Source organism: Bos taurus, chromosome 2 (genome assembly GCF_002263795.3).
Source record: "Bos taurus isolate L1 Dominette 01449 registration number 42190680 breed Hereford chromosome 2, ARS-UCD2.0, whole genome shotgun sequence".
Taxonomy (NCBI): Eukaryota; Metazoa; Chordata; class Mammalia; order Artiodactyla; family Bovidae; genus Bos; species Bos taurus.
The window spans coordinates 95,019,540-95,037,955 of record NC_037329.1 but is presented as its reverse complement, the minus strand read 5'-3'; the positions used below and the strand labels follow the sequence as shown (position 1 = coordinate 95,037,955).

The window sequence follows — 18,416 nt, the reverse complement described above, 5'->3', positions numbered from 1 at the left end:
TCAGAGAGAGAGATATCTGGATGGATGGGTGTTAACATTCAACTACCATTGGAGAAGGAGGAATGTGAGGAGAAAGATCCTCAAGATAGCAATAGAAAACAAGCTTCAGAGCACAGGGATCAGATACCAACAGGAAGCATCTCTTCTGCTGAGACCTCAGAGAAGGGAGAGGTGATGGATAGGACGCAGGGAATTTTGTGGGGGGGGTGGGATTCAGAACAAAAATGGCAGTAAGGCTAGGTACCAGTGATCAAAGTCTAGGGGGAAGCTAGGGTTGTAAGGAAAGAGGTGAAGATTTGAAATAATTTGTTAAGAGGAAAGGAAAGAAGGACAATGGAAAAAGTCATAATTTTCTTTCAGATCTAAGGTCTCAGTGGAATTTAAAGACAGTGACATTTGTAATAACTCCAGTGTACATTTGTGTGATTGCTTGTAATGGTGCTCAGCTGCCTGGATGCAGGAAAGGAATTCCAGATGTATGATTTGCAGTAAGTTCTGAAATATCAGAGAGTGCTGCCACCCCTCCACTTAGAATACAAATAACATTTGGAATAAAGATGACACTATACAGTATTCCAACAAAATTCTAAGTATTTCCATGATGACTTTATGTGGAATATCAAATTATCTTCCCAAAGTTTTTATGTTTCTCCTATTTTTTTTTTCTTGTATGTGTGTGTCTTGTTTGGCTGGCACCCTAAATGGGTGCTCAGGTGATTTGGTCATTGGTATTAACATGGGAACAGAAAAATGAGTGCACTTTTGTTACTCTGCTTGGCATTTGGGTTGGAAGCAAGTGAGGCAGTGGAGAGAGGGTAATTGAAAGAAAGCTGATGAAGTAATGGACTACAGGGGGTCTCTACTGGATAAAGAAGGGAGGATAAGTAGAAATAACATTTAGAAAATCTAGGCAGGGGTAGGATAATATTGAAAACATTGAACAATCAGTGTGATACAGATTTCAACCAATTTAAGAAGTTGCTGCCCCTCAGAATTGATTAACTAGTAAAGAGAAGCTGGCAGGGTACCAAAGAGTGCCCTTGGTCATACCCAAAAAGGTTTAATGAGGTCAAAGTACCAGCAGTGCAGGAAGTGCAGAGAGACCACAAGGAAACGAGGTTATGCACAGAGGGTAGCTTTTGAGACTTGAGACCCAGTTCTGGCTGGTGGTCAAGTTGCCAGGAGTGGGCCAGACCAAACAAAGCCTCAAGACAGCATGCAGGTGGGAGTGGGTACAGAAGTCCAATGAGGAGTTGCATTTACCTTGAACTTTTGTATGCTCAGAATGTAAGGCCTTCTTTTCTGGCCTGGCAGGCAAGAGTTGCAAACTCTTCTTATGATATTGACTGATAAGGCAGTCATTCTAAACTTGACTCCATTGACTGATTGTTAGTCCTAAATTTCTCATAACCCTTGCATTGTAGAAGGTTTTCTGAAAGAAAATGACCTGATTTTATGCTATGTTTTTATTAACAAGAGTTAAGTCATATACATACATGTATTAGTCATTCAGTCACGTCTGACTCTTTGCAACCCCATGAACTGTAGCCCGTCAGACTTCTCTGGCAAGAATGGAATTCTCCAGGCAAGAATGCTGGAGTGGGTAACCATTCCCTTTCTCCAGGGGATCTTCTAACCTGGGTTCCTGGGTCTCCTGCATTGTAGGCAGATTCTTAACCATCTGAGCCAACAGGGAAGCCCCATACACACACACACACACACACACACACACACGTATGTGTGTTCACTCATTTGATCGTGACTCCGTCACCACTGGACCCTTGTACCTTGCCCAAAACACTGTTCCAAAGATTCCAAGATTAGCGCATTGAAAATAATCAGAACTTGGCAGATTGTGGAAATTTCTGCTTATTATCATATCAATGAGATAATTCATGTATGAGATTTGTTTAATCTTTTCAATTAATTTAATACTTAATTTCCCTACTTTTAGAAACTGACTTAAACCAAGAAGATGTAAAGACCACCTTACCCACCAAAAATGACCATCAGGAACGTCGAAAAGTGTCAGATGGTAGGTATATCATTTGGAAAAAAGAAATGCGCTTTTATCCAAAGCTTAACATGAAATTTCAGAGAAAGGATCATCTGTTAGCTATAAAATGGAAGTTAAATCTTTCATCTCCCTCATCCTATACCCAAAAATATCATTGTTAAGAATCTATTGAAATCTTTGAAGGAAAGTACCAGATATTCACTAAGTACCTTCTAGATACTGGTCACTGTGAAAGACACTGGGGCCCATAGTAAGGCAGCTGTGGCCACACAAACACAGGGAAAGGAGCCCTGGAGAATACAAAAAAGTGAACACCAAGATACACAGTGAATTAAAAAACGCAACGAAACAGGGCAAGATAGGACACAAAGGAACGAAGCAAGTAATCTAGAAACTCACAAGGAAAGAAAAGATCCTTGTAATGTGTGAAGGAGGAAATTTAATGATATTTTGAAATCTAGCTGAGACTTAAGATGGCAAAAATAATCAAATAGGCACTTATTTATTTATTCAGAAACTGTGCTGGTTTAGTCACACAGGATGAAAAAATTCTAGCAGACGGCCATACCATGAGGTACATATGTTTAACGGTTCTGTACTATAGATTTAAAATTTTGTGAAAAGGGTAAATTCCATGTTATATATGTTTATCACACACTCACGTACACATTTTGAGAGGTGCTAGGAATGTCAACATAGATCAGATTTCTTCCTTGCCCTCAAAGTGCTCACCGTCTAGCATGGGAGACAGCAAAGCAGAGCAAAAACTACCCTGTTGAGAGACAAGTGTTATGATAGAGAGAGGCCCAGGGTATAGGGAAACCACATAAAGAGTGCTAGGAAAGGGGCTTTCAAGAAGAGATAAAATGGGAACTGAGCCTCAAAGGAGGAGTAAGAATCACTCCTGTAACTTGGTGAAAGGAGGTGTGCTAATGGAGGGGCAGGTAGGGAAGAGATTGTGAAAGGTGTCCCACCAGAAGGAAAAACAGGAGCAAAGCAGGCATGTCAGGGAGTCCAGGCAGGGCCGAAAGTGTGAAACTGTTCAGTTCAGTTCAGTCATTCAGTCAGTCGTGTCCAACTCTGCAATCTCATGGACTGCAGCACACCAGGCCTCCCTGTCTATCACCAACTCCCGGAGTTTACTGAAACTCATGTCCATTGAGTCAGTGATGCCATCCAACCATCTCATCCTGTGTCATCCCATTCTCCTCTCACCTTCAATCTTTCCCAGCATCAGGGTCTTTTCAAATGAGTCAGCTCTTCCCATCAGATAGCCAAAGTATTGCAGTTTCAGTTTTAGCATCAGTCCTTCCAATGAACATTCAGGACTGATCTCCTTTAGGATAGACTGATTGGATCTCCTTGCAGTCCAAGGGACTCTCAAGAGTCTTCACCAACACCACAGTCCGAAAGCATCAGTTCTTCAGCGCTCAGCTTTCTTTATAGTCCAACTCTCACATCCATACATGACTACTGGAAAAACCATAGCCTTGACTAGATGGACCTTTGTTGGCAAAGTAATGTCTGCTTTTGATATGCTGTCTAGGTTGGTCATATCTTTTCTTCCAAGGAGTAAGCATCTTTTAATTTCATGGCTGCAGTCACTATCTGCAGTGATTTTGGAATCCAAAAAATAAAATTTGCCACTGTTTCTCCATCTGTTTGCCATGAAGTGATGGGATCAGGTGCCATGATCTTAGTTTTCTGAATGCTGAGCTTTAAGCCAACATTTTCACTCTCCTCTTTCACTTTCATCAAAAGGCTTTTCCATTCCTCTTCACTTTATGCCATAAGGGTGGTGTCATCTGCATATCTGAGGTTATTGATATTTCTCCCGGCAATCCTGATTCCAGCTTGTGCTTCATCCAGCCCAGTGTTTTCTCATGATGTACTCTACATATAAGTTAAATAAGCACGGTGACAATATACAGCCTTCACGTACTCCTTTTCCTATTTGAAACCAGTCTGATGTTCCATGTCCAGTTCTAACTGTTGCTTCTTGACTTGCATACAGATTTCTCAAGAGGCAGGTCAGGTGGTCTGGTATTCCCATCTCTTTCAGAATTTTCCGCAGTTTATTGTGATCCACACAGTCAAAGCATCAAGTTGGTTCTTTGGCAGCATCAAATTGTATTCAGATGATAATCAGGGTAGCAGGGACAGAGCAGGGAATCCAGAAAGGATGGAGAGAGCCGAAAGAGATAGGTATAGGCCATCAGCTGTTCAGCTGAATGGTTTATGGTGGGCTCCACAACATGCCTGGTGGGTGGCTGGACAAAGCATGAAATGGATGGGGGCAGACTTGATGAATGAATCTAGCTCCCTGTAGAAGTTGGTCAAGCTGACCAAATCACTGTCCAGAGGAGCATGGCAAATTCAGTTCCGCTCAGAATACGTGTCTTAAGAGGTTCAGTCAGACAGTGTCTCTACGTATCTGGGTAACACCCAGCTGGTGATAAGCAATGCCCATGGAAAGCAGAAGTCCACTGGGGCCCCTGTGGGACGACTGAGCAAACACTGTAAGGTCTGTCATGAAGGGGATGACTGGCAACTTCCCAGGACAGAGGAGGAAAAACCAAATTGTGGAGTCTTTGCACCAGAACCGTATAAGTTGTTCATTAAAATTTTAAGCTCTTAGGCTTAACTAATTCATAAAAAATGTTAGTAGTGGTTAAGTGGGGAAAATGGGGTTGAATTTGGGTTGTTGTGGGGCTATTTATTTAATGAGCACTGGAATCAATTATAACAGTATGGTGCTTTCCGTATTGAAAGGTGAACTGTGAAAAAATTTAGTAGGTATAAAGTGGATGTAATAACTAGCATTTTTTTTTGAGCTAGAATAAAATAGATAATAAAAGGAAAGTAAGAAGAGCTGAAACTAAATATTCTATTTAGTTCATTTTTCCAGTAAACTAAATAGAATATTAAAAGAAAGTAAAAGGTATGTAGAAAAGAGAAGGGTAAGAATAAACTAGAAAAGGGTATTTTCTCGTGTAGCTTTTTGTTTCATTACATGCACACAAGTGCAAGTATTGATCTGGAATGTAAAAAAAAACAAAAATTTATAGTGGGTAATGGTCAACAAAGTTTGAAAAGCACTCACATAGAACATCTCGTGGGCTGTTAGTTACGTTCTAAACCCACCATGTTTTATCTAATTTTTTTTCAGACTATAAAGATTTGTTTACTCATCTAATGCCAGATGATGAAAAAGATCTAATTTTGTCAGATGGTGAGTCTGTCGAGTGATAAACAATCTCCGCAGTGCTGATGATCATGACAGAAATCATCCAGTCTCAGAGAATGACCTTGTGGTCAGAAAACACAGTCCAGCAACTAAAGTAACTTTGAAAGGACTCTTTCTCATACTCATAGATGCTTTGAAGGAGAGAGAAAAAAGATGGAAGGAAATTTTATTTTAAAACCAAAATTGCTTCCGTGTCATAATCACGTCATCTCTCCTCAGATACTCTAATTTCAGCTCCAGCTCCCATGGCTCATTCTTCTCACCTTTTCTTCTCAATTCCTCATTACAAAACTCAAAATAGCTGTCATGCCAAGTCAGGATCCTTCTCAGAATGTGGGTGAAAGGAAGACCCTGACAAGCCCAAGTTAGAAATCTCTTTATCAAGGGAAATCTGGAAAATTTTATACATACTTACATATATGTATCTTGTATATATTTGTATAAAGGCTTATATTTTTTAAAATCTGCCTAAGGAGTTGTATATCCAGAAGATAATAATAACCTATTCTGTTTCCATCTTGACTACTTCTTTACTTAAAACTGTCTGTACAGGAGGGAGCCAGCAAATGCTGAAACATTGCCAGTGACCAAAGTTTCACAGGGAGCTTGGTAGACACTTCCCTGAGATGTTTGGCTAGAAACCCATTTGCCCCTGACAGTGGCTTATCCATGACACCATATAAAAGTGATCTGTAATCCCATGTGTAAAACAGATAGCTAGTGGGAAGCTGCTGTATAGCACAGGGAGGTGAGTTCAGTGTTATGAGATGACCTAGGGGGATGAGATGGGGAGGCTGACTTGAGACGGAGGGGATATGTGTATATATATAGCTGATCTAACACAGCAGAAACTAACACAACATTGCTAAGCAATTACATTCCAATAATAAACAAGCAACCTGACATCTTGCAGCTTTCAAAGAAGGCAAGGCATTCTGAGAACCTTGGAGTAGGAGGGAAAAGATAGGGGAAAATGAGAATAATAGCAAAAATGAATATACTTTAAATACTAAAAGTGCCATTCTTCTAATTGTCTACTGCATTGGATTTTTTAGATCTGGTTCCTCAAACTGGCTCTGAAAAGCCACAAAGTCAAGAATGCACAAATAGTAGGTGGTAGACAGACATTCACATTAAAAAGTGATCTTTTCTGTTATAAATAAACTGGGTAGAAGAGCTCAAGTGTCCCTGTGATACACGATCCCACATCCCTAGGACTCAGCCTTGTTTGCTGACTCTGGAGCCTAGCTTCCTACTTTAAAACCAGGGTTATGACAACAGAACCCTTCCCTCAGAATGCAGAAGTAAGGAAGCAGACACAAATACATCTGCAGATCCAGATTCTCAAAGTTCATAACTGAGTTGTTAACAATATTTTACGCAAACAAGGCAGACATAGATTTCTTTGTGGTTAGCCAACTCAGGATATTCACTTATGGCCTCACATGCATGCATGCGTACTCAGTCGTGTCCGACTCTTTGTGACCCCATGGCCCCGCCAGGCTCCTCTGTCCATGGAATTTTCCAGGCAAGAATACTGGAGTGGATTTCCATTTCCTTCTCCAGGGGATCTTCCTGACCCAGGGACTGAACCCACGTCTCTTGTGCCTCCCGCATTGGCAGGTAGGTTCTTTTCTAGCTGAAAATGTTAGAATGGGGAAATGTTAGCACTTCTATTTCTATATCCAATAAGATGAACAGATCCATTGCGACTTCCATTCTGAAAACGTGCAGTGTGGTAGGCTTTGGAGTGGCCATGGGGAATTAGAATTGATGCATAGAGGAAAAGCAGGGCCAAAAGGGGAAATGAAACTGACAATTTATCTGCAAGCAGAATTCAGAATGAGAAACAAAGGCGCCAAGAGGGACTGCACATAGAAATAGATTAAAGTCAGGAAAAGTGGCCAGAATTTAGTTTTGCTACGTGAAAATATCTAATGATGATCATTGGTTTGATTTCCTTCATAGGGTCCCTCTCACACATGCAGTTCCTCAGCTATTGAATCAGCTTGAGTATAGGAATCCAGTAAAGGAAAGGAACAGGGTAGCCAAAGAAAAGCCAATGAAAACATGTCGACCAATGTATTTTTAAGACAGTTACATCCTTTCAGGGATCCTCTGGTCAGTCAGTAAAGAGTCTGCCTGCAATGCAGGAGACCTGGATTCAATCCCTGGGTCAGGAAGATCCCCTGGAGGAGGAAATGGCAACCCACTCCAGTATTCTTGCCTGAAGAATTCCATGGACAGAGGAGCTTGGTGAGCTACAGTACACGGGATCACAAAGAGTCGGACACAACTGAGTGACTAACACTTTGACTTTCATATCCTTTCATTACCTTCCTTTCACAGGTTCTGAAGGCAAGGCTACAGAACAGTAACAGATCAAATCAGGCCAATTACAAGATTATTTGGTAGTATAATAAATATGGAAAGACCATCAATGTCTACATTTTGTTGTTGTGTAGTCGCCAAGTCCTGTCCAACTCTTTCCGACCCCGTGGACTGTAGCCCACCAGGCTCCTCTGTCCATGGCATTTCCCAGGCAAGAATTCTGGAGTGAGTTGCCATTTCCTTCTCCAGGGAATCTTCCTGGCCGAGGGATCAAACCCATGTCTCCTGCATTGGCAGGCAGGTTCTTTACCACTGAAGCACCAGGGAAGCCTGAATATCTATATTCAGGGAAGAATAATTTGAAAGATTTGCTTCAGTCTTTAGCTAATACTATGCTAGACAGTTCAATAACAGTGACAGCACACACACAAAGTCAGTTCAATCATTCTGTATTACCTGGATTCATTGATGTTTGCTTATTGCTGTCTCTGCTCTGCTCAGTCACTTCAATTATGTCTGACTCTTTATGACCCCGTGGACTGTAGCCCACCAAGCTCCTCTGTCTGTGGGATTTTCATGGAAGAACACTGGAGTGGGTTGCCATTTCTGTACTTTCTCCAAGTAATTTGGTACCAACTGCTGTTTTTTGAACTACGCTAAAATAGAATTGTCAGTCATTGCATCCTTGCTTATACATCCTTCTGAAAGAACCTATTCCTCCCACAGACCAACCCTAAGACATGGGCCTAGGTGGCCACGTTTGCTCAAATGTCCTTACCACATCAGCCTCGACTAATTGGGCCCAAATGGACACACCTGACTCAAGGAGAAACAATCAGAGCTTTCTCTTGCTCTCTCAAGAAATTTGAACTCGGCAAAATGGATGAGTGAGTTGGTGTCTGAGTGATAGCAATGGTGGTGAGCAAAAGGAGGCCACAAGGTTCTGTCTGTGAGGTCTTTAGATCTGCTCAGGGTCACGACCTTCATAAGACCCAGCTGTGCATTGTTTCTCCTTAGTATAAGTGTCATTATAACAAACCACACTTTTAGTCTAAATTGAATGGATTCTGTTTCTTGACACCGCACGTACCCCGGGTAAACTATATTTTGAAAGAAAAGCAGTCTTACACCTGGGCTTCCCAGGTGACACAAGTGGTAAAGAACCCGCCTGTCAATCAGGAGACCTAAGACATACGGGTTCAAACCCTGAATCAGGAAGATCCCCTGGAGGAGGGCATGGCGACCCACTCCAGTATTCTTGCCTGGAGAATCCCATGGACAGAGGAACATGGTGGGCTACAGTCCATAGAGTCGCAAAGAGTGGGACACGACGGAAGTGATTTAGCACACTTGCATACCTTATAATTCTATGGTTTAAGAAAAATTATAGTCTTTTATTAAAGTAGTAGTAGTCACACCAGTCTGCTCATATATTTCAAGCTTTTGTTGTTGTTTAGCTGCTAAGTGTCTGACTCTTTTGCGATTCCATGGAGTGTGGCCTGCAAGGCTTCTCTGTCCATGAGATTTCCCAGGCAAGAAGGCTGGAGTGGGTTGCCATTTCCTCCTCCAGGGGATCTTTCCAACCCATTGATTTAACTTGCATCTCCTGTGTCTCCTTCATTGACAGGAGGATTCTTTAAGTTTTGAAAGACCAAGAGTCATGTTAAAAACTGCTGGTACTTGTGCTTTCTCTATAGTTTTCAATGGTGCTTACGGTACAAATTACTTTCTGAAAATTCAGGGAGATTTCAGACGCTTCTACATTGCTTCTGTACTGTCATAATAAAATGTATGATTTTAAAGCCATGGCTAACTTTGGCTTTTTTTTTTTTTAAGTCAGCGCCTTATTTATAGTGAAGAAAACTTAATGTTAAGGACTTCAAGTGAGGTCTCGTGCCCTAATCCTACCACTCCACCTGCCTCTTCTCATGGGGTTCTCAACCAAAGCAGTGAGACCACCAAGGACAGTAGCTGGAGGAGGACTTGCCTGTCCTCAACACACAGCGGGGCATGTGACAGTTGCCCCCCAACATGCAGGGTTTCTTCATGGTGAAACTGAACTAGACTGGAACGTGTAACTCAGAAACTGCAGCAAAGCGTCCTGTTCTATTCACCTGGAGGCAGTTTTGCCCATCAGTTATCAGCCAGAACTAGGAGGGAAAGTCAGTGAATACAACCATGGACGCAACACCACCTTTCAAGCCAGCGGCCCTGCCCTTCAGTGAGACTCTTCCCAGTGGGTGTCAAGCGCTGACCGGTCAGATGATCAGCTGCTTCTCCAATATGTGGACATCTAGGAAGGGGTTAGAGAGAGCCCTGGGCAGAGCTTCTCCTCTCCGGGGACACTCTAGGAAACATTCAGCCCCATCTCCAGCAGGCTGTATTTCCCAGTATGAATCAGAACTCTCACTTGTTCGAACCACTATGGGGTGACAGGATGCTCTACGATAGACTCCCATAGGTGAAGAGAACGAAGTGATTTTAACCACTATACCTAGCACCACACATCTGCTGAAAATTAATATAAGATACAGAATGATGGGAGGAGGAAAGTATCTGTGTTTGCTATTGGTTTAAAAGTAATGATTGTGCCATTTCAAAACTACTATCTTTCAGAGAATTACTATTTTGTTGTGTTTGTTTTTCAACTGCTGCACTGGTTCTCACAGTAGCTTATTACATGTAATGAACCAGCCTGGAAAATTTTCAAGTCTGGTCTTCCCATTAGGAGTAACTTTAATATGAGATTATTAAAAGATAATTTCTCCATGTTATTAAAACTGTCCAATAAAGGCATGAGGGAAGAATATTCAGTCGGAATTTTAGAATATGACTCAGATAAAGTCATTATATATATAAAGTGGTTACTTTATTGGTAACTGAAGTATAGATTAAGTACATCCTGTAACTGTAGCAGGCACTCTTAGTTGCCCTCTCTACAGCCTTGCTCCCTTTCTCCTGATTCACTGAACTCTGATTTTGTTGGGATGGTCAATGGGCCCAACCTTAAGCCATGAATCTTGATAGATCTAATATAGTCTCATTTACCAGTGATTGGTCTAGGGGCAGGCATGTGACCCAGTTTTGTACAGTAATACATGAGGAGAAATCGTCTTCCAGAGGGGCTGTATGTGTGAAAGAGGGGTGAGGTGGGGTGGGGCGTGGAGATGGGGAGGGCAGAGAGCAAGAGAATGAATGAATGATATGCAAGAAGAAAGCACTTTGACTTCCACCTACTTCCTTCCTGTTTAAAATGTTCTGCTGCTGCTGCTGCTGCTAAGTCGCTTCAGTCGTGTCCGACTCTGTGCGACCCCATAGACAGCAGCCTACCAGGCTTCTCCATCCATGGGATTCTCCAGGCAAGAACACTGGAGTGGGTTGCCATTTCATTCTCCAACGCATGAAAGTGGAAAGTGAAAGGGAAGTCGCTCAGTCATGTCCAACTCTTAGCAACCCCATGGACTACAGCCCACCAGGCTCCTCCGTCCATGGGATTTTCCGGGCAACAGTACTGGAGTGGGGTGCCATTGCCTTCTCCCAAAATGTTCTTCTACCAGAATGTAATGTTTGCAGCTTGAAGGATCATTTTGTGGCAATAAGGACTGACGTCACTGGTAGGATACCACCAGGAGAGTAGAAGTATAGCAAGAGAAAAAACCTGATGCATGAACCCAAGGCCTCAATGACTTCCAAAGACCTCAGAGCCAACCTTGGATCAACTTCAGAGTTTCTGTCAAACAAATGACAACATAGTTTAAGCTCCTGTTGTGGTTTCTGTTACTTAAACAGCCAAAAGCTATATAACTTAATGGAGAAATAGCTTTTATTTTGTTATTGTTATTGGAAATAAATAGGAAATATATTTAGATAATTTAGACAATTCTCCCACTCAGGTTCCAAAGCTGTATTGACTTTCATATTTTTAGTGTTCTCAGTTCCAGTTGGTAAATGTTACCAGCCTAGTTCAGTCCTAGACCAATAGTTTTCAGTATTAGCATGAATCAGAATAATATGTCAAAAACACATTGCTGGGCCCCATCTGCAGAGTCTCAGATTCAGCAGGTCTTATGTGGGGCCTGAGAAGCTGCATTCTTCACAAATTCCCAGGCAGTGCTGATGTTGCTGATCTGGGGACCACACTTGGATAACCACTGTCCCAGCTAATGGGCAGTCACCTCCTAAGTCAACCGCCTCCCCAGTTCCCTTTATCCACGCCTATAGTCCTGAAGCTGTGGTTTTTCAAGTAGTCATGTATGGATGTAAGAGTTGGACTATACAGAAAGCTGAGTGCCCAAGAATTGATGCTTTTGAACCATGGTGCTGGAGAAGACTCCTGAGAGTCCCTTGGCGGGCAAGGAGATCCAACCAGTCCATTCTAAAGGAATCAGTCCTGAATATTCATTGGAAGGACTGATGTTGAAGCTGAAACTCCAATAGTTTGGCACTTGATGTGAAGAACTGACTCATTGGAAAAGACCTTGATGCTGGGAAAGATTGAAGGCAGGAGGAGAAGGGGACGACAGAGGATGAGATGGTTGGATGGCATCACCGATGCAATGGACATGGGTTTGAGTAGGCTCCAGGAGTTGGTGATGGACAGGGAAGCCTGGTGTGCTGCAGCCCATGGGGTCACAAAGAGTCAGACATGACTGAGTGACTGAACTATAGTCCTGACACTCACTTTCTGGCCACAGGATTCCACTTACCAGCCCAGTGTTTTAGGACTTTTTCATGCCACCCAGATTGGTCTGCACAATCCTCTGAGCTTTAGTTTTGCTGCTTCCCCATGCTCTCACAGACCACTGGCCCTACCTAGAGTCTTATCTCGCTGAAGCCTCCTTGGGTCTGACACAGTGGGGTGACCTTCCTTCTCCTGGACAAATCACTTCTTTTTATCTGAGAAAGAGGGAAATTATGGAATTCCAACAGACAGAAATAAATTAAACAGCCTTTTCCTCCCTCTACTCCCCGCCAGGTGGGAAATAATGTTGTATATAACCTTCATTTGCTCCTTTCCTGGCCTTAACATGAGCATCTTTACCTGTAAAATGGTCCTTGCCCAGAGCTGAATGCTTACTCATTCTGCAGAGGACACAGAAATGTTACCCACGCTGACAGCTGAGCTGCTGGAAACAAAGCCTGTAACCCTCCCAAGCCTGAGCAGCTGCTCTGTGCCTTTGATTAATTTCTTCTGGGCAGAAATTATAAGCCCTCAGAGATCTCTGATCACAAGCTTCTCACTTCATTGGTCCAAGGAAGCATGATTTCTATAAAAAGGGCCGTAAGCAGGGTTTTGCAGAGGCATGGTTTCCTTCTTTCCTTTAGGTACAATACCTGTCTCAGGGAAAGTGGCCTCAGGCCCTAGTGTCTCTTGCCCAAGAACAGCAGGCAATAGTCACTCAAGTAATGCCACCAAGTCAGCTTTTCATCCACAGCCCCCAGAAATCATTGCGATGATTGAAAAATCTCGTGATGCATCCTCAGTCCTCACACGGATTTGACCCATCAGCAGTGTTTGACATGGTGGATCATTTCCCTCTCTTCGTATCACTTGCCTTCCAGTGCAGGGCACTCCCATGGCTTTCTTCCTACTTCATCCCATGAGGTGCCCCACTTTTTCTCTGTATCCTTTGCTAATTCCCCCTCTTCTCTTGTAAGGTTGGAGTGCTCCAAGAGTCTATCCTTGGTTATCTTCTCTATCTACACTCATCTGTCAATAATTCCATTTAGTTGCACGGCTTTACATTCTGTCTGTGTGTAGGGAACTCTCCAACTAATATCTGCAGACTTTCAGCTCTTCCAAAGTTTACACTTCTCTGTTTTTCTTCAAATTCCCAGTTAAATGGCAAATAGGCAAATAAATTGACAAGTCCCAAATTTCTCTTTTATTCCAACATTTCGCACCTCAGACTTGTTCCTCCCACAGAATCTCAGTGAAGGAGAACTTATCCTTCCAATTGCTCAAACCAAAATCACTGGAATCATCCTTTACTTCTCGTTCCCTCACGTTCTACATCCAATCTCTTAGGAAAGTCTATTGGCTCTAACTCCAAAATATTCTCCTGTAAATCAGATAGTATTGAAAGGGAGCAGGACTGTATGGTCCTTGCCACCCCAGCATGTCTTCTTCCTGGCTTTTGTGAAAGAATAAGTTTAATCAGAGAAGTGAGAAATGCTGAGACAAAGGAAAACAGTCAAAGGAGACTAAATGACAATAACATAGTCATTAAGCATAGTCAGGGGTGGCTACAATCTGTGGGGTTACAAAGAGTCAGACATGACTGAGCAAGTAATACACACACAAATATATATACCAAGTGCAATTCAAACATACTTAAGGCTTCCCTGTAGCTCAGCTGGTAAAGAATCTGCCTGCAGTGCAGGAGACCCAGGTTCGATTCCTGTGTTGGAAAGATCCCCTGGAGAAGGATATGGCCACCCACTCCAGTATTCTTGCCTGGAGAATCCCATGGACAGAGGAGCCTGGCAGGCTATAGTCCATGGGGTCGCAAGAGTTGGACACGACTTAGCGACCAAACCACCACCACTACCAGGGACCTTTAGTTCTTTCTCAAGCGCTATAGATAATATTCTGGGCCATATCTTGTGAGCTGTCTTATAGATGCCAAAACACTATGTGGAGAAGTTAATTACACGGTGACCAGACTGTACCCAGGACATGAGTGCCACAATTCTGAGAACTGACCACAAAGAAATGGGAACAAATGGACCCTGGAACTAAGGATTAACTGTACCTAAAACAATCAAGATGATGCTGGTCAGACCTCCGATGATCAATTTGAAGATGACTGTTAGAGATGATGGTGCTGTTTCTGCATGTAACCCCTCACCCCTGTCTATAAAAGCTCTCACTCCCTGCTTGTCGGGCGGAGGGAGGTTGGCCTTTGGACAGATGTCTGCCACCCTCCCCCCTCCCCTTTCCACCAACCTGTCCTGATTATTGGCTTTTGAGTGCCAAGCAGTCAGACCCAGAAATTCCTTTTGGTAATAGTATCTCATCTATGTTTAAAAGTCTGTAGAGGCTCTCAATTTACTTCAGGGTAAAGGTCAGAGGATGAGATGGTTGGATGGCATCGCTGGCCCAATGAACATGCACCATTGAGTTCATGTCCGGGAAATGGTCAAGGACAGGGAAGCCTGGCATGCTGCCGTCCATGGGGTCGCAAAGAGTTGGACATGACAGAGTGACTGAACAAAAATAGAAAGTCAGATCTTTGCAATGGCCTCTCCCCACCCCCACCCTCACCTTTGCATCTCTCATCTCTCCTTGGAGAAGGAAATGGCAACCCATTCCAGTATTCTTGCCTGGAAAATTCCACGGACAGAGGAGCCTGGCAGATCACGGTCCGTGGGGGTCACAAAAAATAGACACGACTGAACGACGAACATCTCTCCTATTCCTCTCTTCCATGCTCTTCCCACTCGGCTCTGGCCACCCTGGCCTCTTAACTACAACTTACATCTGCCAAGTACTCTCCCTCCTCAGAGACTCTACCTGGCACACTCTTTCTCTAAATGGTGCTTAGCCAACGCCTTCACTTCCTTCAAGTCTTTGCTCAACTTAATAGAGCCTATACACGCCGCCCTATTTAATACTGTCATACTCAGCAGTCTCAAATCTCTTTATTCTGCTCTACTTTTTATTTTATTCTATGGCACTTATAATAATCAGTATTATTATTTGTTCATGTATTATAACTAATTACAATGTCCATCTCCCATCTAGGATGGCAGCGTCATCATCTGTTCTCTGATCTTTTCTAAGCACCTTGAATAATGCCTGAGACATAATGGTGATCAGTATATGTTTTTGTCCCTCTCTTCTAAATTCTAATGGCAATCATTACTATTTTTTGAAGTATATGTAAGTCTCCGAGGAAGTGAGCTAGTTTTCTTCTAGGGTGATATTACCTAGGTAGAATCCAGCACCAAAGTCTCTCTTCAGTCTTGCACAATAAGAAGGATAGTTCTCAGGCACTATTAATCTCCTCAAAAAACCAACCAAGACTAATGATAGAACTCGAGTGCCAATTTATAAGTCTTAGGTTTAAAATAGAACCATCAAGGATACCAGATGTCCACAGTCCTGAGAGTGAGTTTACTTCCTATGCAAGCTACATGGGGACACCGAATATAATCAGAAGACTTGGAGTCAGAACAAGGAAAAGTTTTTAGATGAATTGGAAATCTGAAAACTTCAGACTCTAATTAACTTTATCTCCACAGTAGAGCCATATGCCATATGGAGTGTTTGAGACCACGGGCAGAGTACTCTCTTCCTACACAGTGCTAACTAGTCTCTCCTGACTGACTTATCCAACACATTTCTTGGGTGCTTATGATGGCTCATACAACATGGCAAACAAGTACTCAGGATACAGAGAATAATTCTGCTCCTAATTCTGATGCATGAGGGTCTTTCCCACCACTAAGGTAGTCTCTGAGATCAGCTGCATGTCCTATGATTCAGCTCAGTTCTTACGCTATCTACCTGGAGATAGGCTCAGATCCCGCAGGCTGAGAGCTCAGTCCCAACACACACACACACCACTTCAGACACCAGTCAAAAGGTCAGACTGTCACCAGTGCTTCTGACCAATGGCTGTATATCAGCAGTTTCAGTGACTCCCTCCTTGGGTGAGATTAATCTCCTAGAGCATCTCACAGAACTCAGGGAAAGAATTAACTTAATAGATTACTAGTTTGTTTAAAAAAAAAAGATATAACTCAGGAGCCAGATGGAAGAGATACACAAGGCAACATATGGGGAAAGGTTATGAAGCTTCCATGCCCTCCCCAGTATGCTACTTTCCCCAAATCTCCACGGGCTCATCAACTGGGAAGCTCTCTGAGCCCCGTCCCTTGAGGGTTTTATGAAAACTTCATTGTAGGAGTGATTGATTAAATCATTGTTGCTGTTCAATTGCTCAGTCATGTCTGACTTTGCGACCCCAGGGACTGTAGCACCATCTCTCAGAGCTTGCTCAAACTCATGTCCATTGAGTCAGTGATGCCATCCAGCCGTCTCATCCTCCATCATCCCCTTCTCCTCCTGCCTTCAATCTTTCCCAGCATCAGGGTCTTTTCCAATGAGTCAGGTCTTCGCATCAGGTGGCCAAAGCATTGGAGCTTCAGCTTCAGCATCAGTTCTTCCAATGAATATTCAGGACTGATTTCCTTTAGGATGGACTGGTTGGATCTCCCTGCCATCCAAGGGACTCTCAATAGTCTTCTCCAACACCACAGTTAGTAAGGTTCAATTCCTCAATTCTCAGCCTTCTTTATGGTCCAATTTTCACATCTGTACATGACTACTAGAAAAACTATAGCTTTGACAATACAGAACTTTGTCAGCAATGTAATAGCTCTACTTTTTAATATGCTGTCTAGGTTGGGCATAGCTTTCCTTCCAAGATACAGGTGTCTTCTAATTTCATGGCTGCAGTCACCATCCACAGTTATTTTGGAGCCTAAGAAAATAAAGTCTGTCACTGTTTCCTTTGTTTCCTCATCTGTTTGCCATGAAGTGATGGGACTGGATGCCATGATCTCAATTTTTTGAATGTTTAATTTTAAGCCAGCTTTACACTCTCCTCTTTCACCTTCATCAAGAGGCTCTTGAGTTCTTCTTTGCTTTCTGCCATAAGGGTGGTGTCATCTGCATATCTGAGGTTATTGATATTTCTCCCAGCAATCTTGATTCCAGCTTGTGCTTCTTCCAGCCCAGCGTTTCTCATGATGTACTTTGCATATAAGTTAAATAAGCAGGGTGACAATATACAGCCTTGACGTACTCCTTTTCCTATTTGGAACCAGTCTGTTGTTCCATGTCCAGTTCTAACTGTTGCTTCCTGACCTGCATATAGGTTTCTCAAGAGGCAGGTGGTCTGGTATTCCCATCTCTTGAAGAATTTTCCACAATTTATTGTGATCCACACAGTCAAAGGCTTTGGCATAGTCAATAAAGCAGAAATAGATGTTTTTCTGGAACTCTCTTGCTTTTTTGATGATCCAACAGATGTTGGCAAGTTGATCTCTGGTTCCTCTGTCATTTCTAAATCCAGCTTGTATATCTGGAAGTTTTCAGTTCAAGTACTATTGAAGCCAGGTTTCGACAGTTTTGAGCATTACCTTGCTAGCATGTGAAAAGAGTGCAGTTGTGAGGTAGCTTGAACATTCTTTGACATTGATTTTCTTTGGGAAACTGACCTTTTCCAGTCCGGTAGCCACTGCTGAGTTTTCCAAATTTGCTGGCATATTGAGTGCAGCACTTTCACAGCATCATTTTTTAGGATTTGAAATAGCTCACCTGAAATTCCATCACCTCCACTAGCTTCGTTAGCAGCGATGCTTCCTAAGGCCCTTTGACTTTGCACTCCAAGATGTCTGGCTCTAGGTGAGTGATCTAGGGTAACCATCATGGTTACCTGGGTCATTAAGATCTTTTTTGTACAGTTCTTTTGTGTATTTTTGCCATCTCTTCTTAATATCTTCTGCTTCTGTTAGGTCCAATTTTCTTGAAGAGCTCTCTGTGCTGCATGCTGTGCTTAGTCACTCAGCATGACTGACTCTTTGCTACCCTTTGGACCATAGCCCACCAGGCTCCTCTGTCCATGGAGATTCTCCAGGCAAGAATACCGGAGAGGGTTGCCATGTCCTCTTCCAAGGGATTTTCCCAACCCAGGTCTCCCTCATTGCATGTGGATTCTTCACCCTCTGAGCCACCGTCTTTCCCATTCTATTGTTTTCCTCTATTTCTTTGCATTGTTCACTAAGGAAAGCTTTCTTATTTCTCCTTGC

At 42.8% G+C, this 18,416-nt stretch overlaps 1 protein-coding gene across 5 annotated transcripts in view; it reads left to right on the top strand.

Annotated features, from left to right (window-relative positions):
- Nucleotides 1-5,780, top strand: part of MDH1B (malate dehydrogenase 1B) — a 32,510-nt gene extending 26,730 nt beyond the window's left edge. For all 5 annotated transcript variants that reach the window (XM_005202731.5, XM_005202730.5, XM_024975277.2 and 2 more), the window contains 2 exons: nucleotides 1,955-2,035; nucleotides 5,187-5,780. In XM_005202731.5, coding sequence (XP_005202788.1) covers nucleotides 1,955-2,035; nucleotides 5,187-5,266 — 161 coding nt within the window. In that variant the 3' untranslated portion in view covers nucleotides 5,267-5,780. The remainder of the gene's footprint in view (nucleotides 1-1,954; nucleotides 2,036-5,186) is intronic.
- The last annotated feature ends 12,636 nt before the right edge of the window (nucleotides 5,781-18,416 follow it).